Source organism: Festucalex cinctus, chromosome 6, assembly GCF_051991245.1.
Source record: "Festucalex cinctus isolate MCC-2025b chromosome 6, RoL_Fcin_1.0, whole genome shotgun sequence".
Classification (NCBI taxonomy): Eukaryota; Metazoa; Chordata; class Actinopteri; order Syngnathiformes; family Syngnathidae; genus Festucalex; species Festucalex cinctus.
Genome location: NC_135416.1, coordinates 25407223 through 25432053, shown reverse-complemented (window position 1 = coordinate 25432053; position 24831 = coordinate 25407223). Strand labels below are relative to the sequence as shown.

Genomic DNA, 24831 nt, shown 5'->3' with positions numbered 1-24831 from the left:
TTATTGATGAGGTGTCATCAAGGAAAGGAACTTGTGCCCGAATTCGTTCGGACCTCGGCACTGAGAACTGTTATATTGAACAAATGCAGATGTTCTTGAGGCACAACCATCTCGACAACTTTGCGCACAGATGCTATATGTATGGATCAAGCAATCACAACCAAAGAATAGAGAACTGGTGGAGCTTTTTAAGGAGGCAACACGCACAGTTTTGGATGAACCTGTTCCAAGACCTAAAAGACTCGGATTCTTTTTCTGGTGACTTCCTTGATAAAAGTATCATTCAGTTCACATGTCTTGAAATAATAGAGGTAAGAACTGAAATAACTACTATTTCCCCCCTTATAGTGCACCTGCTTAAGAAAACGCAGTAAAAGGTAGTAAAATGCCAGTGTGAGTAGTTTGGGTGTGGTAGTCATATAATGCGCTTAAATAGTGAAAACATTTTCACTCTGTGTAGGCCATAGGATTCAAAACATTAAAGGAAGAGACCAGCACCATCAGCAATATACTATAGCCTATATTCAAATTACTTAAAAAGTGGGAAAATTAAATAAAATGTTCCTGTTAGCATTTAGATGTTTTTAATTGCATGATACAGTTTAACTAACCGTATCATGTAATTAAAAACATCAGCCTATATTGCAGATGTTGAGATGGAGCAGATTTGCAGTAAGTTACTGGCTAGTTTGCATCATGATGTGTACTGTACTGCAGAAAATATGTGAACCGATTTGTATCACTTTCCTTATTTATACTTATTTAGAAAGAACTACAGGAAGTTGTTCAGCTCTGGAACACTCACAGAATTCGCCCAAGCAGGAATGCTGTGTCTCCAGGTGGGCATCCAGTGATCATGTATACCCTACCCCAACTTTTTGGTGCTCGAGAGTACCTGAAAATGGTATCCCAGCAAAAGATAGTAACCTGCAGAGAGGAATGCCTTCAGAGAGGACCGTATCCCTGCGATGATACAGTGTTTGACATTTGCTGCCTTGCCATGGCAGAAAATAATCTTCATCCACCCACATCTCCAGAGGAAGGCATTGAGCTTTATATGTTCTTACGTGCTTACATCAGAGCTCGGATTGTATAAACGCAATCCGCCCTATTGGATCAAATGACAGGATGTAAGCCTCCAAATTGTACTTGTAAAGGGTAACAACTGTAAACAATGGTACATTTTATACTAATGAATATCTCCACTTAGTGCTTTTTGATATATTCTTTCTATTCATTATTGGGGAAATCGTTTCTGACAGGTAATAGTTCCATTTAAAAAAATGAAGACTTTGGTTTCATTATAAAAAGAACAGTCTACAAAAATGAAAATAAAAAAATATCTATAATACAGTAACCTAGCTGCGTGTGTATGCTTAATGTCAAATGTAGCTCTTACAAACAGAATATCTATTAATACCGAAGTGAAATATGTCTCTTTTGATATTGTTAATTTGTGTATCATACCACTAAGGAAGTACCCTTTACCTTCTTGATTTTTGTAACTCTCAAAGAGATTCCAGGTGTAATTTGTAGCACATGTAATACAGTTTGGTAACTGTATTGGATTTTCATGTAATCTATCAAAAACAGATCAAACATTCATATGTATTTGAATGCAGTGTCACCGTAATGTATGCATTTGTTAAAAAGCATTTGCCATTAAATTTTCAGCAAATGAAGCATATTGTGTGAATAGCTTTTATTAGAGCAAGCATCATGACCTGAGTTTGCATACATTTGCTACTTGTACCTTTCACAATAAAAACACCAAAATAAAACATGACCAATGTTCACACTGCAGTAGAAAAATAAACATGTCTCAGAGAGTATGATTCCTGAATGACATGACTCAACAAAAAAGGCACAATCTGCTTTAAAAAAAAAAAATCAGAAGTACCTTTTAATATCACAGATCCACATACACGCTGATATGAGGTAGTGTTTCAACTTGCATTATTTAACAGTGAAAATATAACAGAGGTATTTTTTAATTCTCATCCTAGACTGATAACAAAAGTGTGTTATTGACTGCTGATAACAAAGTATCCAAAATAATAACTCAACAAACCTATGCTTGCTTGTCACACAGGCGCAGAGGTAGTCATATATTGCTGGCATTGGGTGGAATCACCACAACTCCAAAGCCATCACTTTCCAGGAATCAAACACAAAAATGTTATGTTTGTTGAGCCATTGGCATTGCATTGTTAAAAGGAGTACACAACACTTTTTTTGGTCAATCAATAGTAAAAAAAAAAAAAATACCTGCGGACTGACTAATAATATAAAATTTGTGAAAAAATTGTAAAATTAAACAAATTTGGAGGTTTCCACTCGATGCCAGCAATAGACTATTTACATGCTCTGATTACAAAAACTGTACAGTAAATCTGTGTATGTTACTGTTTCAGCACTAATCACAGAACTATTGAACTGAACAAATCTTTCCTAACATTCTCTATCCCACATTCAAAAATTCCAAACATGCATTGCTTATGTCTGAGGGAGAGAAACATGTGAACACCACTCCTAAGCAATGTCCATTGCAAGAGAGTTGCTGGACAATATAGCCTCCATTTCAGCTCGTAGCTCAGGATAGCTGTTATAGGTGGATGGCAGCTCCACAGTTGGGCCACAAGTATGGGCAATCACTCGCCGTGCTAACCCGTCCAACGAGGTGAAAATGACTTGAATTTGTTTAACACAAATAACATCAGACCCAGTCAGAAATCTCATCAGCTTTCGGAGACCAATTTCATCCAAGGCCCTTATGTACTGTTGTAAAAATTGCAAACTTTGGTTCTCTGCTGCAGTATCTGGAGAAGCTGTTAACATCTTAATCACCTTCCGTGCTATTGGTTTAATGTTGTCGTACAGCTTCTTCATATCCGGTACATTGGGGGAAAAACACCTGAGGGTTGGTCCTGCAACCTCTGCGATATTATCCAGTGCATATTTTGGTTGCTGAATGAGTTGCTTGTGGGCGACCTGGATAAGCACAGCTCTCAGGTTATCTTTTGTTGGTATTTTTCTTACACCCATTCGATCCATAAGATCTAGAAGATCTTCCTCATCTTCACCGACAACAGCCTCTTGCAAAGCAGTGGACAAGAGGTTGCGCTCAGACTGACTAAGATACAACATCAGGGAGTCAAACAGTAAATCAGATGAAACAGCATGTTCACCAAATGCAAGTGCTGCTGTAAAAGCTTGTGCCAGCCGAAATGGGAAATACCCATGGTCCTCCAGTCCCTTGGCCAATATCCTACCAACAGACCTCCATTCCTCCTCTTGCCATTTTGGGGAGAGTGATGGCACCCTCACATCTGCACCTTCAGCTGCACAATCTAGGAATTCTGTCCAGAAGGCAGCGTATACATCTCTAGACACGCCATCAGCATCTGCCCCCATTTCATCAATGAAGCTGTATTTCACAGAATAGGTCATCATTGCTTCATCCTTGAACTGGCCAATCAGTTCATCGAGCAGCGTTACTCTGTGAAGTTTCACATTCACATGCAAAACTTCATAGGCAGGACTTGGTGGTCTAACAGAATCTGTAACAGCATTAGTAGGAGTTGAGGCATAGGCAAGGAGGCTCGTTTGTTCACCTTCTATTGCAAGGTTTGGCTCATGTATGAGTGTATCATCAAGATCACCGAGAAATGGACCACCTGCCAAAGGACCAAAACTGACAACTGATGTATTACACAAAGATGAAAAATCAATCTGAACAGCTGCAGTAGAGACAACAGCTGACACAGTGGCAGCACCCAGCTCATGATCTTCGACTATGTGTATTGGATTTTCACTGTCATCTTTTTTCTGTGTCTGCTGCTCCATCTCTTTCATTGTGTTTTTCTCTTGTCCAGATTCTATCGTGTTGTCATGTTGCTCATCTGTCAGTACTTCGGCTCCTTCCTCTGGGTCATCTTCACCAGTTATGGTCTTTGTGAACAAATAAAATCTTAATAGACCAAATTTGTGTATGTCATAATAGTCGCGCACACTAACATCCTCATCAAATTGTGCTTCCTGAAAGTCCACTATGTCGTGACTGACCTCTTCCCACGTTCCCATTGTTGACTTCTCACTGGGGAAAAACAGTTTTTTAGCTTGTGACAGAATCTCAATCTTAGTGGCATTCTTGTTAATATCAACAACTCTGGTTCCTCCACCACTGCGTTTTCTGACTTGCCTGTTGTCATGTATCCATCCTAATTCTATTTTTCTGGTTGTCTTCCAGGCTCTCTTGTTATTTTTTAGACGCATATTTTGTGGTTGTACTGTATTCTCCCCCTCAAAACCTTGATCACATACTTTGTTGCTCATTGTGCCCATTTTTTTAGTAAGTTTTTTGAATAGGGAAAGTCTTCTTGTATCATCTTCACCTCTTCTCTGTTTTTCCATAGCGAATCGTCTTGTGGCAATCCTGTCACCATAGGCTGGAATGTAAGACGCCAACGTAGCATCATCCATTTCTCCAATTATTGAGCTGTCAATCTACAATGAAACCAAAAATATACACATTAGATGTGAAAATGTTCAACTATATTATATCCAAGACTATTTGATTATGAGCAAGAAAACCAATCATCAGTTCCAAAAAGAGAGAAAACTGAGGCACCAAAAGGTGTTCCAATTAAAAATTACAAAATGGCCAGTTGATTAAAAATTGCCAACGCATTTCGGCCTTTCAGCTGACGAAGGCCTATCAAGGCCGAAACGCGTTGGCAATTTTTTAGTCAACTGGCCATTTTGTTATAAAGGCATTTTACTTGGACCACCTTTGAGGGCCTCAGTTTTCTCTCTTTTTGGAAATGCTTTGCGGATCCCTCCAATGAACAGCACCAAAGAGACACTTGAAAATAAATAAATACATAAATAAATAAATAAATAAATAAATAAATAAATAAATAAATAAATTCTAGCAGCAGTACTGCATGCTCTGATTTTTTTTGTATACAATCATCGGTGTCTAATGCAGATGATAACACTATAGACAGTACGAAACAATACAAAAACAGATTATGAAGATCGCAATAATGCAGTGTGCAGAATCTGCTGATACAACATCTGACATTTAAGTTTAGAGCTTTCTGCGCGCATGCGTGTGTGCGTGTGCGCGCGTGTTTGCATGAATGCGTGAATGGTGGGGCCTGGGTGACGTGGTGACAGATGCATGCATCAGAGAGTGAGAGTATTTTGATTAAGCACAAAGCCAATCAGTCTGCATTCATGGAGGAATATTAGAAATAATTGATTATTTACAGTTGAAAGGTTGAAATAAAATTCTGACAATTTTAAGTTAAAAAAACAGCTCAACATGATTAATCGCTTCTCACAATAACTGTTTAAATCAAAAAATGATAACCTATCAATAGTTGCACCTGTAGTTACTTTTTAGCATGATAGTGAACATGTTTTAACTCTTCTTACTATGTAAATAATCTGCATGACCATGTCGACAGTGCATCTCTAAGTCATCAAACGTGATTCATTTGTTGCACATTCCTATACTGGAAAAATGTGATGATGACCCATACTGATAGTCTAACTTTGATGGCACAGAACACTTCTTCGCCTATTGTATATTTGTTCAGATTTTTATTTTTTTTTTACATTTTAAAATGTAATATTTAATACCAATCCTGTAAAAAAAAAAGGCAGTAAATAGTTTGTATATTTATTTGTATATTTGTATAGCACTGATGTCAAGCTACATTGATGGAAGATACAATTGACAAATATAAATATTCAAACCCCTGGAGTCACATGTGGTCAGCTATGTATAGGTGTATAAAAAATGAATTGCAATTCAGTTAAATATTAAAATATACTTGAGACAAAATACTACATGTGTTACATGGTACAAGGTACAAGTACCTTGCAGGAACAAATTTCCTGCGACTTACATGATCCTGCTGCATTTTCTGAACACGCGCCTCAGGAACCCCTCTGTTGCGTAAAAATACCCACAGACTATCATCTTGTGGGAGGCCAGGGGTTGAGGATGCAGCCATTGCAGCTGGCACTACAAAAATAAATGAAAAGGCAAAATCTATATGAATAATCATTTGAAAGTCAACCTGATATTAAATATTTCAATATGCTCACTCAAATCGGGTTTGTGTTGTGTGTCCTTTTGTGATGAAAGCCTTCAAAGTTTATTCATGAACAATAATATAGCCTACTAATAGTACATTAGACTAAAGTCAACATGTCAGAGTGGGCTTTTAGCAGTATCCTTTTCATTGTTATAATTAATGATCAATTACAAAATAGTTCATCCAGATTAGGGCTTTGCAACATCCTTCCTCAACGTTACAAGCTTAAAACACGTGTCCCATGTTAAACAATATGTTACTATTCCGTACTGATGAGCTGATAATAAGAATAATTAACGTTACTGTATCTCGCTAAACTCATAAGCATAGTGTTAGCGTGTATTTAGCATATAATGTTACGTAGCCGACATACGGGTCGTTCAATCTATGGTACGGGAGCGTAATAGTGTATACTGTACTTGCAATCAAACGACGTTATGACGAATGGCTCGTTCCAATTTTGTCAAGTGAAGGATGAGCAATTCCAGCGGGAACCACGGCTAAATTACGCTGGGCATTGTACTGTTATCTTACTAAAATTATGCCGACCGATTTACATGTTCGTATACCTACATGCTACATAAAATCATGGCATACCTACCTCACACTAAAACATTAATAATAATGTGTGTTACTACGGTACATGGCTACATGCCTTACCTTTACTGAGCCAGAAGGTACGTTGGACCGTCCTTCCACTTGGACGTCTGCGGGAAAGTGTCCGCTTCCGCATTAGCGAGTCTGCAGCAGGAGTTCATTCAGAGGACAAAAAAAAATTACTCCGAAAAACAGAAGTGGGTGCTCTGTTTTTCGGAAGAATTTTTTTTTCTGTTTTTCGGAAGAATTTTTTTTTCTGTTTTTTTTAAATAATTTTTTCCCTGTTTTTTTTTTTTATGTTTTCTCCCCTGTTTTTCAGAGTAATTTTTTTTGTTTTTTGGAATAATTTTTTTTTTATGACGGAAAAAAATATTCAGTAATATTCAAAAAAACAAAAAAAAAATTACTCAAAAAAACAAAGCTCCCCCCAAAAAATTAGTCAGAAAAACAGCAGTTTTTTTTTTATTTTTCAAGTGAATGCAATACGCTTCCGTATCTTACAACAATACTTAACAATATTGACAATTTCATATTAGATCAATGGCTGATAGTGAAGCTTGTCTTTGAAAAATTAGCTGCTGCCTGGAGCCTCAGCGTTCCCCCGTCCCATTATTTGTGGCTTAGGGCAGCTGCCACAGAGCTTTGAATGCCAGAAGGTGGCGATAGCGAGCCACAGCCATCGACAGCAACTCTCATTCAAATGAATGGAGCCGACCACAAGCTTCACTTTTTCATCCATTGAACATGTGAAATTCTAAATATGGTTACATATTGCTTGTAAAACACAACACGTAGTATGTGTACTCTATAGATTGTGTTTTTTATGTCTTGCTTGCTCGAACCTCGAAATTGATTTTTCATCTGTGCGAAAGCTTGTGTGCATGTGATGGACTGTAATTTGCGACGTCCTCACATCAAGACCAGTGGCAGAGACTCGCCAGCCATGAAATGTTATGGCAGAACCCCAAGCCCGTATGTCACTGAGTGGCGCAAGCTTGCGAGGGAGCGCAAGCGTAATTTTTTTCCATCGAGATTCGTTCAAAGTTGCAAAGATGTTTTCCAAACACTTGCAAACTGTTTTTATGCTTGCAAACTCTTTGTCGCCATCAAATTTAGAACATGTTAAAAATTTCTTGTTCGACAAGAAAAAGGGTTTGAGACCATTGAAACAATCAGCAAATGTCTTTGCAAAAGTTTGAGACCTTGAATGAACTCTGACAAAAAACATTGCGAGCCTCAGTGAGATACCACCCTTAGTATTAATTGCCAAAAACCTAGTTTCAGACCAAGAGGGTTTTTTTTTATGTTCATGCATTTTCTTACTTGTCAGAAAATTCCTAAGTCTGAGTCTGTTTTAGGCTCTGTATGTTGTTGTTTTCGGTATGTTTAGAATATGCGATCGGGTAATTTTTAGGCTTTGTATTTGACAAACCGGGAGGGGTCTGGAGTAGCAGTGAAGAAGTGGATGCAGGGCAGGTTGGTGTCTCTAGGCAGTATAGACACCATACTCCCTGTGGTGCAAAAACCATCAGAGTCCATGCAGATGCCACTGGACTTGTCCCTCAGAATAGACATCATCACCTCTGCTGTCACTGAGCCTAATCAATACAGGAAAAACAGGTTTGTCACTGCAAAATCTAATAGCATTCATAATATTCCATATAAAAACAGTATCTACTTGGTTATCTGAATACCGTGGTCTTTCTACCCCATGGGAATAGCAGGGGAAGATAAGTAAACTCATTCAAGTTTACAATCTAAGAAGTGAATTTACATTTCTAAATACAGTATGTCTACATTTGAGACTTACATATTTGTTATTGTCACTATCAAAATTGACACAAACATTTCCCATCCTAAAGTATCAAAATAATAGCAATTGTTAAAGCTATCCATTTATTAAGGTATTGGGTGAGATGGAGTTTATCTCATCTGACTTTGGCTGACAGTCTACAGTACATTCACAAACTATGGACAATTCAGTCTTCAATTAACCCAGTGCTTCTCAAATAGTGGGGCGGGCCCCCCCAGGGGGGCGCGAGGCTCCATCAAGGGGGGCACGTTTGACCTCGGGGAACATGCTTTTTTATTTTTATTTTTTATTTTTTACTGTCCTAGAATAAAGTGCAATTGCACCTCCACTACATTAGGGGGCGGTGGCGCTCTCATTATTGGCAGAGTGTGCGCAGGGAGCATTCACTCGGTGGTATAGGGGTTTTGTTGTTTTGTTTGCACTGAGCATGCGTGCTTGCACACAGCAAAAAAAAATAAAAAATCAGCACAAATTATTAGGGCCCGAGCAGCGACCGCTGCGAGGTCCCTATTGTTTCTGAAGGAATTCTTATTATTAGGGCCCGAGCAGCGGCAGCGGCAGCGGCGGTGCCGCTGCGAGGCCCTATTGTTTTTGTAGGAATTCTTATTATTATTAGGGCCCGAGCAGCGGCAGCGGCGGTGCTGCTGCGAGGCCCTATTGTTTTTGTAGGAAATCTTATTATTATTAGGGCCTGAACAGCGACCGCTGCGAGGTCCCTATTGTTCCTGAAGGAATTCTTCTTCTTTTTAGGGACCGAGCAGCGACCGCTGCGAGGTCCCTATTGTTCCTGAAGGAATTCTTATTAGGGCCCGAGCAGCGGCGGTGCCGCTGCGAGGCCCTATTGTTTTTGTAGGAATTCTTCTTCTTATTATTATTAGGGCCCGAGCAGCGGCGGCGGCGGTGCCGCTGCGAGGCCCTATTGTTTTTCAAGGAATTCTTATTAGGGCCCGAGCAGCGGCAGCGGCGGTGCCGCTGCGAGGCCCTATTGTTTTTGTAGGAATTCTTCTTATTAGGGCCCGAGCAGCGGCGGCACCGGCAGCGGTGCCGCTGCGAGGCCCTATTGTTTTTGTAGGAATTCTTCTTATTAGGGCCCGAGCAGCGGCGGCGGCGGTGCCGCTGCGAGGCCCTATTGTTTTTGTCGGAATTCTTCTTCTTATTATTATTCTTATTATTCTTCTCTGCAAACAATCGCATTTTTGAGACACTAAACGTGACCGAAAACTCACCAAACTTTACACGCACATCAGGCCTGGCGAAAAATTTGATATTTTAAAGTCGCCATACATGATAACAGAAAAATGGCTCCTTAGCGCCACCTACATAGGTTAAGCGGATCCCTTTCCCGCTACGATTGTCCTATGGCGACGAAAATTGTGTGGCACCCGTAGCACATCCAGATGAACAAAAACCTCTTTGATGTGTGTACCCTAAAATAGACAGAAAGTGAGGTATGATCATCTGAATGTCCAATTTTGGACGTGCTGTTGCCATAGCGATGCATTGTTTGCCAAGTAAAGTGCTGCTTATTTTTTTGGTCTATACATGTGTGAAAACTCATGAAACTTTGCACACACATCAGACTTGTCATGAACATGAATTTTTAGAGATTTCTTGTGCAATTTGCAATAAATCGCGCCCTCTATACATTTTTATGGAGCATTTCCGATTGGATGATTCAAGCGCGAAATAACTAAAGATGACTTGACTTGACCGAGATTTGTGAAAACTCAGAGGCATACCTATTAGTCTAAGACCTACAAAAAGTATTCTGTAGCCGTATGCTAAACCTAAAAGGAAGTCCGCCATTTTGAATTTATTTTGGGAATTGCACACCATATTTTGCGTTTTGATTAAACTTTGCACACACAAGGCTTGTCAAAAACATTTTAGATGGTCCTTGTCCTATTTGACAGTACCCCAACGTGCCAGTACCCCGACGTGCAAGTACCCCAACGTGGCCCGGGTTGCGAGGGCCCTTTATAGCTGCTCGCAGCTCTAGTTAGGGCCCGAGCAGCGACCGCTGCGAGGTCCCTATTGTTCCTGAAGGAATTCTTATTAGGGCCCGAGCAGCGGCGGCGGCGGTGCCGCTGCGAGGCCCTATTGTTTTTGTAGGAATTCTTATTATTATTATTATTATTATTAGGGCCCGAGCAGCGACCGCTGCGAGGTCCCTATTGTTCCTGAAGGAATTCTTATTATTATTCTTCTTCTTCTTCTTTTTCTTTGTTATTATTCTTTTCCGCAAACAACCACATTTTTGAGGCACTAAACATGAACGAAAACTCACCAAACTTTACACGCAGATCGGGTCTGGCGAAAAATTTGATATTTTAAAGTCGCCATACATGATAACAGAAAAATGGCTCTGTAGCGCCACCTACATAGGTTTAACGGATCCCTGTCCCGCTACGATTGTCCTATGGCTACGAAAATTGTGTGGCACCTGTAGCACATCCAGATGAACAAAAACCTCTTTGATATGTGTACCCTAAAATAGACAGGAAGTGAGGTATGAGTATTTGAATGTCCAATTTTGGCCCATTTTTGCACATTTACAGGGGTCATACTTTTGCCCGCTTCTCCTACACGGTTAACCCGATTGACTTCAAACTTGGGCTGTACCATCTCAACACCTGGGACAACATCATGGTAAAAAATCTAAAGTTTTTGACATACTATATGACGGTGGCGGGGCATCAAATTTACAGTTTCAAAATTCTTACTTAACGAAGCATTGCCGGTGGTACGTTTAATCTAGAGCTACGAAAATTGGTACACATATGTAACAGACTATGATCTACAAAAAAGCCTGTTGGTGCCATATGCTAAACCTAACAGGAAGTCCGCCAGAGGCGAGGCATCAAATTTTGTGTTTCAAAATTCTAACTTAATGAAGCATTCCCGGCTGTACATTTCACCTAGAGTTACCAATATTTGAAGACATATGTAACAGCCCTCAAGGTACAAAAAACTCTTTTTGAACCATATGCTAAACCGAACAGGAAGTCCGCCATTTTGATTTACTTTGGAACGTGTTGCCATTTTTTGGGCCATTTCATAGGGGTCTTATTTTAACGAACTCCTCCTACAGAGTTTATCCGATCATCTCCAAACTTGGTGTGATTCATCTTAAGATGTTGAAGATGAAAAGTTATTGAAAGCTTTTTATTTTGTCGCACGCTGTTGCCGTGGCATGCACAGTTTGCAAAGGAAAAAATTCCTTCTTAATGAAGCATTCCCAGTTGTACGAAGCAGCTAGAGCTACGAAAATTTGGAGACAAATGTAACAGCCCACGATGTACAAAAAAGTCTCTTGGTGCCATGTGCTAAACCCAACAGGAAGTCCCGTAGGGGCCGGGCATCACATTTTGAGCTAAAAAACTCCTCTTTAACGAAGCATTCCCGGTTGTACGTTTCACCTAGCGCTATGATAATTTAGAGGCATACATAAGAGCCCACGATGTACAAAAAAGTCTCTTGGAACCATGTGCTAAACCAAACAGGAAGTCCGCCATTTTGATTTATGATGGGATTTGTAGCCTTTTTTTGTGGCCTTTTTTAGGGGTCATATTTTAACTCCTCCTACAAAATTCATCCGACCGTGTTCAAACTTGGTGTGTTTCATCTTAAGATGTTTAAGATGCAAATTTATCTAAAGTTTTTTATTTTGTCGCACGCTGCTGCTATAGCGATGCATTGGTTGCCAAGTAAAGTGCTGCTTTTTTTTTTTTTATCTATACATGTGTGAAAACTCGTGAAACTTTGCACACACATCAGACTTGTCATTAACATGAATTTTTAGAGATTTCTTGTGCAATTTGCAATAAATCGCACCCTCTATACATTTTTTATGGAGCATTTCCGATTGGATGATTCAAGCGCGAAATAACTAAAGATGACTTGACTTGACCTAGATTTGTGAAAACTCAGAGGCATACCTATTATATTATTATTTTTTGTACCTTACAAGATTATCTCTTGTGCCACATTAAACCCCTTTGCAGGCCTGAGCCAAACCACGGTCCATACATTTGATACCACTGCTTTATTTCAATGGTCAAGTACTTCATAACCACACCTACTTATGCTTGTCCTTGCATATATAGTAGACAACAAAGAGCTCTTTCAACAAAAGACATTTCCATCTACAAAGTCATACAAGGTAAGCACTCTATAAATTCTGCAATCACTACACTTCTATTCCTAAATTATCACTTCAAATACCAACAATGGTTAATACAGCTACAAATTTCTTGTATGTTTATGAAGTATGATACTGTATTTATTTCTACTCCTTTGCTTTTCTACAGAACATGAACAAATCACCAAGCAAATTCTCTTTTGATAAAGACCCTCTAATCATCTCCATACGCAAAGATTGCCAACTTTTTTCCGTAAGTATACAATACATAAACTAAACAGGACAACTTTCTCAATCATATACAGTATGCCATACATATATGTATTAAGTTCTCATTTATTAACAGGTTTGTTAAAGGCACCTTTAGTGTGTTTTTCTGTTTGTAATGTTTCTCCACGAGCACGTCTAGCCATTGATATCATGTAGAACACATATGCTAACCTTTTAGAGACAATTGAAGCTTACTTGCACAGTAGCCACTATCTTAACCACTTAATTCACATGTCTACTTGACAACTTATTACATGTAGTGAAATGGTACTTTGTGCGTCTTATGCTTTTTTCTGAACACTGCTTTTCAACTCTTTCCTTAAAACCAATACATGCGGTACTGTTATACTGTATAAATATATATGTCCGTGTGTATATATTTGTATATTCTTTCAAATAAACTCGTTTTGACACACACAGCCATTGAGTAACATGCAACACGACCACAACGTTTTGCACCAACACGTTACACTTACATAACCATTTATGTACCTGTCGTATCCTTACTTTTATTCATCATTTCATCACACAATCCTAAAACATTGCTTTTTGACCCAGATGATTCAACTATACCATTTTTGCGTGTCTTATTACTTACTAGCTATATTATTTATTAACGGGCAAAAACTATGAATATAAGATCACCGTCAAATATTACGTCTGTAATATCCATATACAGTGCATTACATAATATGCATTTGTATTAAGACACTACCATGCTAAAAATATGCACACGACTGTTCTGTAAACTACACCTAAGACAACCAAACTTCACAGATCTAACATGATTCTTCATTCTTTTTTGTTCTACAGATGTATCAAATGCTGCCACACAGACAGAAGAAGCCACTGAGGACATGCACGAAGACGATGATCACAATATAACAGGACAGGTTAACCCCCCTGAAGTTTTAGCCCGCAGGTCAAAGCGTCCTAGGACTAATTCATCCATGGAGGTTACATTATCCTAAGACAGACTATGTGCTAACCCAAACTCTTTGACCCCAAGGGATTCATCTGTCCCAGAAAACTTTTACACTAAAGAGTTTATCTGTCCTAGGGCGCTGTTAACCCCAGGTTAAAGTGTTATTTAATCTGTCCTGTTACAACAGCTATACATAAACAGCTGCATTCCTCTCCTGTTCCATCTCTCGCACTTCTTTCATCTCTTTTTCTCCTCTACTTATACCTATGCTTGCTCATGTGCTTTTTTCCCCTTTAGATGATGTCATTGGTTAGCCTGCTTCAAAGCTACATTTTTTCTTGAATAACTGTCACACATTTACTGTTTGCTGGACCCTACAAAACTGTCACAATACTTCACTATGTCATGAATACATATGTGTTGCACAGCGACACCACATTAAGAGTCATCAAAAAGCTTTTTATTTGATCACACACCATCTCTGTGCCATGCAATGTTTTCAAATGAACAGATGCTGGTTTTGAATATCAAACGAGCGACTTTTCATGAAACTTTGCACACACATCAGAAAGTCCACACTTTTGAATTTATTTTGGGAATTGTGCATCATTTTTGGCCTTTTACTGCACCTTTTTACACACAAGGCACGGCAAATGCATTTCTATTTTCCATGGTCCTTGTCTATTTAACAGTACCCCAACGTGCAAGTCCCCCGACTTGCATATACCCCAACGTGGCCCGGGTTGCGAGGGCCCTTTATAGCTGCTCGCAGCTCTAGTTATTATTATTCTCCGCAAACGATCACATTTTTGAGACACTAAACGTGACCGAAAACTCACCAAACTTTACACGCACATCAGGCCTGGCGAAAAATTTGATATTTTAAAGTCGCCATACATGATAACAGAAAAATGGCTCCTTAGCGCCCCCTACATAGGTTAAACGGATCCCTGTCCCGCTACGATTGTCCGACGGCTATGAAAATTGTGTGGCACCTGTAGCACATCCCAATGAACAAAAACCTCTTTGAAGTGTGTACCCTAAAATAGACAGAAAGTGAGGTATGAGTATTTAAATGTCCAATTTTTGCCAATTTTTGCACATTTACAGGGGTCATACTTTTGCCCGCTTCTCCTACACGGTTAACCCGATTGACTTCAAACTTGGGCTGTACCATCTCAACACCTGGGACAACATCATGGTAAAAAATCTAAAGTTTTTGACATACTATATGACGGTGGCGGGGCATCAAATTTACAGTTTCAAAATTCTTACTTAACAAAGCATTGCCGTGGTACGTTTAATTGAGAGCCACGAAAATTGGTACACATATGTAACAGACTATGATCTACAAAAAACTCTTTTTGAACCATATGCTAAACCTAACAGGAAGTCCGCCAGAGGCGAGGCATCAAATTTTGTGTTTCAAAATTCTTATTTAATGAAGCATTCCCGGCTGTACATTTCACCTAGAGTTACCAACAGTTGAAGACATATGTAACAGCCCTCAAGGTACAAAAAACTCTTTTTGAACCATATGCTAAACCGAACAGGAAGTCCGCCATTTTGATTTACTTTGGAACGTGTTGCCATTTTTTGGGCCATTTCATAGGGGTCTTATTTTAACGAACTCCTCCTACAGAGTTTATCCGATCATCTCCAAACTTGGTGTGATTCATCTTAAAATGTTGAAGATGAAAAGTTATTGAAAGCTTTTTATTTCGTCGCACGCTGTTGCCGTGGCATGCACAGTTTGCAAAGGAAAAAATTCCCTCTTAATGAAGCATTCCCAGTTGTACGAAGCAGCTAGAGCTACGAAAATTTGGAGACAAATTTAACAGCCCACGATGTACAAAAAAGTCTCTTGGTGCCATGTGCTAAACCCAACAGGAAGTCCCGTAGGGGCCGGTCATCACATTTTGAGGTAAAAAACTCCTCTTTAACGAAGCATTCCCGGTTGTACGTTTCACCTAGCGCTATGATAATTTAGAGGCATACATAAGAGCCCACGATGTACAAAAAAGTCTCTTGGAACCATCTGCTAAACCAAACAGGAAGTCCGCCATTTTGATTTACGTTGGGATTTGTAGCCATTTTTTGTGGCCTTTTTTAGGGGTCATATTTTAACGAACTCCTCCTACAAAATTTATCCGACTGTCTTCAAACTTGGTGTGCTTCATCTTAAGATGTTTAAGATACAAAGTTATCGAAAGTTATTTATTTTGTCGCACGCCGTTTCATGGCGATGCATTGTTTGCCAAGTAAAATGCTGCTTTTTTTTTGGGTCTAAACATGTGCAAAAACTCATGAAACTTTACACACACATCAGGCTTGTCATAAGCATGAATATTTTAGAGATTTCTTATTAAATTTGCAATAAATGCTTCAATAGCGCCCTCTAGACATTTTTATGAAGTCTTTCCGATTATATGATTCAGCTAGATGTGTGAATATTGGCAGGCATGCCGAATATATTCAAAGAGTATTCTCTATAGCCATGTGCCAATCCATTTTGATTTTATTTTGTTAATTGTGCATCATTTTTGGCCTTTCCATGAAACTTTACAAACACAAAGCATGGCAAAAACGTTTAAAATTTAGATGGTTTCCTATTTGACAGTACCCCAACATGCCAGTACCCCGACGTGCAAATACCCCAACGTGGCCCGGGTTGCGAGGGCCCTTTATAGCTGCTCGCAGCTCTAGTTATTCTTCTTTTTCTTCTCCGCAAACAATCGCATTTTTGAGACACTAAACGTGAACGAAAACTCACCAAACTTTACACGCACATCAGGCCTGGCGAAAAATTTGATATTTTAAAGTCGCCATACATGATAACAGAAAAATGGCTCCTTAGCGCCCCCTACATAGGTTAAACGGATCCCTGTCCCGCTACGATTGTCCGACGGCTATGAAAATTGTGTGGCACCTGTAGCACATCCCAATGAACAAAAACCTCTTTGAAGTGTGTACCCTAAAATAGACAGAAAGTGAGGTATGAGTATTTAAATGTCCAATTTTTGCCAATTTTTGCACATTTACAGGGGTCATACTTTTGCCCGCTTCTCCTACACGGTTAACCCGATTGACTTCAAACTTGGGATGTACCATCTCAACACCTGGGACAACATCATTGTGAAAAATGAAAAGTTTTTGATATACTATATGACGGTGGCGGCGCATCAAATTTAGAGTTTAAAAATTCTTACTTCACGAAGCATTGCCGGTTGTACGTTTAATCTAGAGCTACGAAAATTGGTACACATATGTAACAGGCTATGACCTACAAAAAACTCTTTTTGAACCATATGCTAAACCTAACAGGAAGTCCACCATTTTGATTTATTTTGGAACGTGTTGCCATTTTTTTGGCCATTTCATTGGGGTCTTATTTTAACGAACTCCTCCTACAGTGTTTATCCGATCATCTTCAAACTTGGTGTGATTCATCTTAAGATGTTGAAGATGAAAAGTTATTGAAAGCTTTGTATTTCGTCGCACACTGTTGTCATGGCATGCACTGTTTTTAAAGGAAAAAAAATATCCTTAAAGAAGCATTCCCATTTGTACGAAGCAGCTAGAGCTATGAAAATTTGTAGACATATGTAACAGCCCAAGATGTACAAAAAAGTCTCTTGGTGCCCTGTGCTAAACCCAACAGGAAGTCCCCCAGGGGCCGGGCATCACATTTTGAGCTAAAAAACTCCTCTTTAACAAAGCATACCCGGCTGTACGTTTCACATAGAGTTACCAAAATTTGTAGAGGTATATAACAGCCCTCGAGGTACAAAAAACTCTTTTTGAACCATATGCTAAACCTAACAGGACGTCCGCCATTTTGATTTACTTTGGAATGTGTTGCCATTTTTTTGGGCCATTTCATAGGGGTCATATTTTAACAAACTCCTCCTACAGGGTTTATCCGATCATCTTCAAACTTGGTGTGATTCATCTTAAGATGTTGAAAATGAAAAGTGATTGAAAGTTTTTTATTTCGTCACACGCTGTTGTCGTGGCATGCACTTTTTGTAAAGGAAAAAAAATCTTATTTATGAAGCATTCCCAGTTGTACGAAGCAGCTAGAGCGACGGAAAATTGTAGACATATGTAACAGTCCAGGATGTACAAAAAAAGTCTCTTGGTGCCATGTGCTTAACCTAACAGGAAGTCCCCCAGGGGCCGGGCATCACATTTTGAGCTAAAAAACTCCTCTTTAACGAAGCATTCCCGGTTGTACGTTTCACCTAGCGCTATGATAATTTGCAGGCATACATAAGAGCCCACGATGTACAAAAAAGTCTCTTGGAACCATGTGCTAAACCAAACAGGAAGTCTGCCATTTTGATTTATGATGGGATTTGTTGCCATTTTTTGTGGCCTTTTTCAGGGGTCATATTTTAACGAACCCCTCCTACAAAATTTATCCGACTGTCTTCAAACTTGGTGTGTTTCATCTTAAGATGTTTAAGATGCAAAGTAATCGAAGGTTTTTTATTTTGTAACACGCTGTTGCCATAGCAATGCATTGTTTGTCAAGTGCTGCTTTTTTTTTTTTATACACATGAAAACTCATGAAACTTTGCAAACACATCAGACTTGTCATGAACATGAATTTTCAGAGATTTATTGTGCAATTTGCAATAAATAGCGCCCTCTAGACATTTTTATGAAGCATTTCCGATTGTATGATTATGCTAGACATACAAAAAAGTATTATGTAGCCATTTGCCAAACCAAAGAGGAAGTCCGCTATTTTGATTTTATTTTGGGAATTATACATCATTTTTGGCCTTTTTCATTAAACTTTGCACAGACAAGGCATGGAAAAAACTAACATTTTAAATGGTCCTTGTTCCATGTAACAGTACCCCAACGTGCCAGTACCCTGACGTGCAAGTAACCCAACGTTGTGCTCAATAGCGCCCTCTATGCATTTTTATGGAGCATTTCCAATTGTATGATTCAAGCGATACACAACTAAAGATGACTTGACCAAGATTTATGAAAAATGGGAGGCATACCTATTAGCTTAAGACCTACCAAAGGTATTCTGTAGCCGTATGCTAAACCTAAAAGGAAGTCCACCATTTTGAATTTATTTTGGGAATTGCACACCATATTTCGCGTTTTGATTAAACTTTGCACACACAAGGCTTGTCAAAAACATTTTAGATGGTCCTTGTCCTATTTGACAGTACCCCAACGTGCCAGTACCCCGACGTGCAAGTACCCCAACGTGGCCCGGGTTGCGAGGGCCCTTTATAGCTGCTCGCAGCTCTAGTTATTATTCTTCTTCTTCTTTTTCTTTGTTATTATTCTTTTCCGCAAACAACCACATTTTTGAGGCACTAAACATGAACGAAAACTCACCAAACTTTACACGGAGATCGGGCCTGGCGAAAAATTTGATATTTTAAAGTCGCCATACGTGATAACAGAAAAATGGCTATGTAGCGCCACCTACATAGGTTTAACGGATCCCTGTCCCGCTACGATTGTCCTATGGCTACGAAAATTGTGTGGCACCTGTAGCACATCCAGATGAACAAAAACCTCTTTGATATGTGTACCCTAAAATAGACAGGAAGTGAGGTATGAGTATTTGAATGTCCAATTTTGGCCCATTTTTGCACATTTACAGGGGTCATACTTTTGCCCGCTTCTCCTACACGGTTAACCCGATTGACTTCAAACTTGGGCTGTACCATCTCAAGACCTGGGACAACATCATGGTAAAAAATCTAAAGTTTTTGACATACTATATGACGGTGGCGGGGCATCAAATTTACAGTTTCAAAATTCTTACTTAACAAAGCATTGCCGTGGTACGTTTAATTGAGAGCCACGAAAATTGGTACACATATGTAACAGACTATGATCTACAAAAAACTCTTTTTGAACCATATGCTAAACCTAACAGGAAGTCCGCCAGAGGCGAGGCATCAAATTTTGTGTTTCAAAATTCTTATTTAATGAAGCATTCCCGGCTGTACATTTCACCTAGAGTTCCCAACATTTGAAGACATATGTAACAGCCCTCAAGGTACAAAAAACTCTTTTTGAACCATATACTAAACCGAACAGAAAGTCCGCCATTTTGATTTACTTTGGAACGTGTTGCCATTTTTTGGGCCATTTCATAGGGGTCTTATTTTAACGAACTCCTCCTACAGAGTTTATCCGATCATCAAAAAAGTCTCTTGGTGCCATGTGCTAAACCCAACAGGAAGTCCCGTAGGGGCCGGTCATCACATTTTGAGGTAAAAAACTCCTCTTTAACGAAGCATTCCCGGTTGTACGTTTCACCTAGCGCTATGATAATTTAGAGGCATACATAAGAGCCCACGATGTACAAAATAGTCTCTTGGAACCATCTTCCAAAACAAACAGGAAGTCCGCCATTTTGATTTACGTTGGGATTTGTAGCCATTTTTTGTGGCCTTTTTTAGGGGTCATATTTTAACGAACTCCTCCTACAAAATTTATCCGACTGTCTTCAAACTTGGTGTGCTTCATCTTAAGATGTTTAAGATACAAAGTTATCGAAAGTTATTTATTTTGTCCCACGCCGTTTCATGGCGATGCATTGTTTGCCAAGTAAAATGCTGCTTTTTTTTTTTTTGGTCTAAACATGTGCAAAAACTCATGAAACTTTACACACACATCAGGCTTGTCATAAGCATGAATATTTTAGAGATTTCTTATTAAATTTGCAATAAATGCTTCAATAGCGCCCTCTCGACATTTTTATGAAGTCTTTCCCGATTATATGATTCAGCTAGATGTGTGAATATTGGCAGGCATGCCTAATATATTCAAAAAGTATTCTATATAGCCATGTGCCAATCCATTTTGATTTTATTTTGTTAATTGTGCATCATTTTTGGCCTTTCCATGAAACTTTACAAACACAAAGCATGGCAAAAACGTTTAAAATTTAGATGGTTTCCTATTTGACAGTACCCCAACATGCCAGTACCCCGACGTGCAAATACCCCAACGTGGCCCGGGTTGCGAGGGCCCTTTATAGCTGCTCGCAGCTCTAGTTATTATTCTTCTTCTTCTTTTTCTTTGTTATTATTCTTTTCCGCAAACAACCACATTTTTGAGGCACTAAACATGAACGAAAACTCACCAAACTTTACACGGAGATCGGGCCTGGCGAAAAATTTGATATTTTAAAGTCGCCATACGTGATAACAGAAAAATGGCTCTGTAGCGCCACCTACATAGGTTTAACGGATCCCTGTCCCGCTACGATTGTCCTATGGCTACGAAAATTGTGTGGCACCTGTAGCACATCCAGATGAACAAAAACCTCTTTGATATGTGTACCCTAAAATAGACAGGAAGTGAGGTATGAGTATTTGAATGTCCAATTTTGGCCCATTTTTGCACATTTACAGGGGTCATACTTTTGCCCGCTTCTCCTACACGGTTAACCCGATTGACTTCAAACTTGGGCTGTACCATCTCAAGACCTGGGACAACATCATGGTAAAAAATCTAAAGTTTTTGACATACTATATGACGGTGGCGGGGCATCAAATTTACAGTTTCAAAATTCTTACTTAACAAAGCATTGCCGTGGTACGTTTAATTGAGAGCCACGAAAATTGGTACACATATGTAACAGACTATGATCTACAAAAAACTCTTTTTGAACCATATGCTAAACCTAACAGGAAGTCCGCCAGAGGCGAGGCATCAAATTTTGTGTTTCAAAATTCTTATTTAATGAAGCATTCCCGGCTGTACATTTCACCTAGAGTTACCAACATTTGAAGACATATGTAACAGCCCTCAAGGTACAAAAAACTCTTTTTGAACCATATGCTAAACCGAACAGGAAGTCCGCCATTTTGATTTACTTTGGAACGTGTTGCCATTTTTTGGGCCATTTCATAGGGGTCTTATTTTAACGAACTCCTCCTACAGAGTTTTTCCGATCATCTCCAAACTTGGTGTGATTCATCTTAAAATGTTGAAGATGAAAAGTTATTGAAAGCTTTTTATTTCGTCGCACGCTGTTGCCGTGGCATGCACAGTTTGCAAAGGAAAAAATTCCCTCTTAATGAAGCATTCACAGTTGTACGAAGCAGCGAGAGCTATGAAAATTTGGAGACAAATTTAACAGCCCACAATGTACAAAAAAGTCTCTTGGTGCCATGTGCTAAACCCAACAGGAAGTCCCGTAAGGGCCGGTCATCACATTTTGAGGTAAAAAACTCCTCTTTAACGAAGCATTCCCGGTTGTACTTTTCACCTAGCGCTATGATAATTTAGAGGCATACATAAGAGCCCACGATGTACAAAATAGTCTCTTGGAACCATCTTCCAAAACAAACAGGAAGTCCGCCATTTTGATTTACGTTGGGATTTGTAGCCATTTTTTGTGGCCTTTTTTAGGGGTCATATTTTAACGAACTCCTCCTACAAAATTTATCCGACTGTCTTCAAACTTGGTGTGCTTCATCTTAAGATGTTTAAGATACAAAGTTATCGAAAGTTATTTATTTTGTCCCACGCCGTTTCATGGCGATGCATTGTTTGCCAAGTAAAATGCTGCTTTTTTTGGGGGGGGTCTAAACATGTGCAAAAACTCATGAAACTTTACACACACATCAGGCTTGTCATAAGCATGAATATTTTAGAGATTTCTTATTAAATTTGCAATAAATGCTTCAATAGCGCCCTCTAGACATTTTTATGAAGTCTTTCCGATTATATGATTCAGCTAGATGTGTGAATATTGGCAGGCATGCCTAATATATTCAAAAAGTATTCTATATAGCCATGTGCCAATCCATTTTGATTTTATTTTGTTAACTGTGCATCATTTTTGGCCTTTCCATGAAACTTTACAAACACAAAGCATGGCAAAAACGTTTAAAATTTAGATGGTTTCCTATTTGACAGTACCCCAACATGCCAGTACCCCGACGTGCAAATACCCCAACGTGGCCCGGGTTGCGAGGGCCCTTTATAGCTGCTCGCAGCTCTAGTTATTATTATTATTCTGCAAACAATCGCATTTTTGAGACACTAAACGTGAACGAAAACTCACCAAACTTTACACGCACATTAGGCCTGGCGAAAAATTTGATATTTTAAAGTCGCCATACATGATAACAGAAAAATGGCTCTGTAGCGCCACCTACATAGGTTTAACGGATCCCTGTCCCGCTACGATTGTCCTACGGCTACGAAAATTGTGTGGCACCTGTAGCACATCCAGATGAACAAAAACCTCTTTGATAGTTGTACCCTAAAATAGACAGGAAGTGAGGTATGATCATTTGAATGTCCAATTTTGGCCCATTTTTGCACATACACGGGGGTCATACTTTTGCCCACTTCTCCTACACGGTTAACCCGATTGGGTTCAAACTTGGGATGTACCATCTAAACACCTGGGACAACACCATGGTAAAAAAATCTAAAGTTTTTGACATACTATATGACGGCGGCGGGGCATCAAATTTAGAGTTTCAAAATTCTTACTTAACGTAGTATTGCCGGTTGTACGTTTAACCTAGAGCTACGAAAATTGGTACACATATGTAACAGACTATGATCTACAAAAAAGTCTGTTGGTGCCATATGCTAAACCCAACAGGAAGTCCGCCAGAGGCGGGGCATCAAATTTTGCGTTTCAAAATTCTTAATTAAAGAAGCATTCCCGGCTGTACGTTTCACCTAGAGTTACCAAAATTTGAAGACATATGTAACAGCCCTCAAAGTACAAAAAACTCTTTTTGAACCATGTGCTAAACCGAACAGAAAGTCCACCATTTTGATTTACTTTGGAACGTGTTGCCATTTTTTTGGCCATTTCATAGGGGTCTTATTTTAACGAACTCCTCCTACAGAGTTTATCCCATCATCTTCAAACTTGGTGTGATTCATCTTAAGATGTTGAAGATGAAAAGTTATTGAAAGCTTTTTATTTCGTCGCACGCTGTTGCCGTGGCATGCACTTGTTTGCCTAAGGAAAAAAATTCTTCTTAATGAAGAATTCCCAGTTGTACGAAGCAGCTAGAGCTACGAAAATTTGTAGACATATGTAACAGCCCAAGATGTACAAAAAAGTCTCTTGGTGCCCTGTGCTAAACCCAACAGGAAGTCCCCCAGGGGCCAGGCATCACATTTTGAGCTAAAAAAAACTCCTCTTTAACAAAGCATACCCGGCTGTACGTTTCACATAGAGTTACCAAAATTTGTAGAGGTATATAACAGCCCTCGAGGTACAAAAAACTCTTTTTGAACCATATGCTAAACCTAACAGGACGTCCGCCATTTTGATTTACTTTGGAATGTGTTGGCATTTTTTTTGGCCATTTCATAGGGGTCATATTTTAACAAACTCCTCCTACAGAGTTTATCCGATCATCTTCAAACTTGGTGTGATTCATCTTAAGATGTTGAAAATGAAAAGTTATTGAAAGTTTTTTATTTCGTCACACGCTGTTGTCGTGGCATGCACTTTTTGCAAAGGAAAAAAAATCTTATTAATGAAGCATTCCCAGTTGTACGAAGCAGCTAGAGCTACGAAAATTTGTAGACATATGTAACAGGCCAAGATGTACAAAAATGTCTCTTGGTGACCTGTGCTAAACCCAACAGGAAGTCCCCCAGGGGCCGGGCATCACATTTTGAGCTAAAAAACTCCTCTTTAACAAAGCATACCCGGCTGGACGTTTCACCTAGAGTTACCAAAATTTGTAGAGGTATATAACAGCCCTCGAGGTACAAAAAACTATTTTTGAACCATATGCTAAACCTAACAGGACGTCCGCCATTTTGATTTACTTTGGAATGTGTTGACATTTTATTTTGGCCATTTCATAGGGGTCATATTTTAACAAACTCCTCCTACAGAGTTTATCCGATCATCTTCAAACTTGGTGTGATTCATCTTAAGATGTTGAAAATGAAAAGTTATTGAAAGTTTTTTATTTCGTCACACGCTGTT

General features: G+C 39.2%; 2 protein-coding genes across 5 annotated transcripts in view; both read right to left on the bottom strand.

Annotated features, from left to right (window-relative positions):
• Nucleotides 1-24831, bottom strand: part of scrn2 (secernin 2) — a 98826-nt gene that overhangs the window by 3262 nt on the left and 70733 nt on the right. For all 4 annotated transcript variants that reach the window (XM_077523534.1, XM_077523533.1, XM_077523536.1 and 1 more), the window contains one exon: nucleotides 8140-8305. In XM_077523534.1, coding sequence (XP_077379660.1) covers nucleotides 8140-8305 — 166 coding nt within the window. The remainder of the gene's footprint in view (nucleotides 1-8139; nucleotides 8306-24831) is intronic.
• Nucleotides 1688-8113, bottom strand: LOC144020246 (uncharacterized). The gene is made up of 3 exons (XM_077523532.1): nucleotides 6771-8113; nucleotides 5919-6037; nucleotides 1688-4506 (listed from the first exon to the last, which is right to left on the bottom strand). The coding sequence occupies exons 1-3, from the start codon at nucleotides 6841-6843 to the stop codon at nucleotides 2533-2535; spliced, it is 2166 nt and encodes a 721-aa protein (XP_077379658.1). The 5' UTR covers nucleotides 6844-8113; the 3' UTR covers nucleotides 1688-2532.

What these genes read in the sequence shown, in the direction of transcription:
- LOC144020246 (XM_077523532.1), bottom strand. Translation starts at nt 6,843, where the DNA reads ATGCGGAAGCGGACACTTTCCCGCAGACGTCCAAGTGGAAGGACGGTC. An exon ending in TACCTTCTGGCTCAGTAAAG is followed by an intron (nt 6,038 to 6,770) that starts GTAAGGCATGTA and finishes TTATTTTTGTAG; the next exon opens with TGCCAGCTGCAATGGCTGCA. An exon ending in AGAAAATGCAGCAGGATCAT is followed by an intron (nt 4,507 to 5,918) that starts GTAAGTCGCAGG and finishes GTTTCATTGTAG; the next exon opens with ATTGACAGCTCAATAATTGG.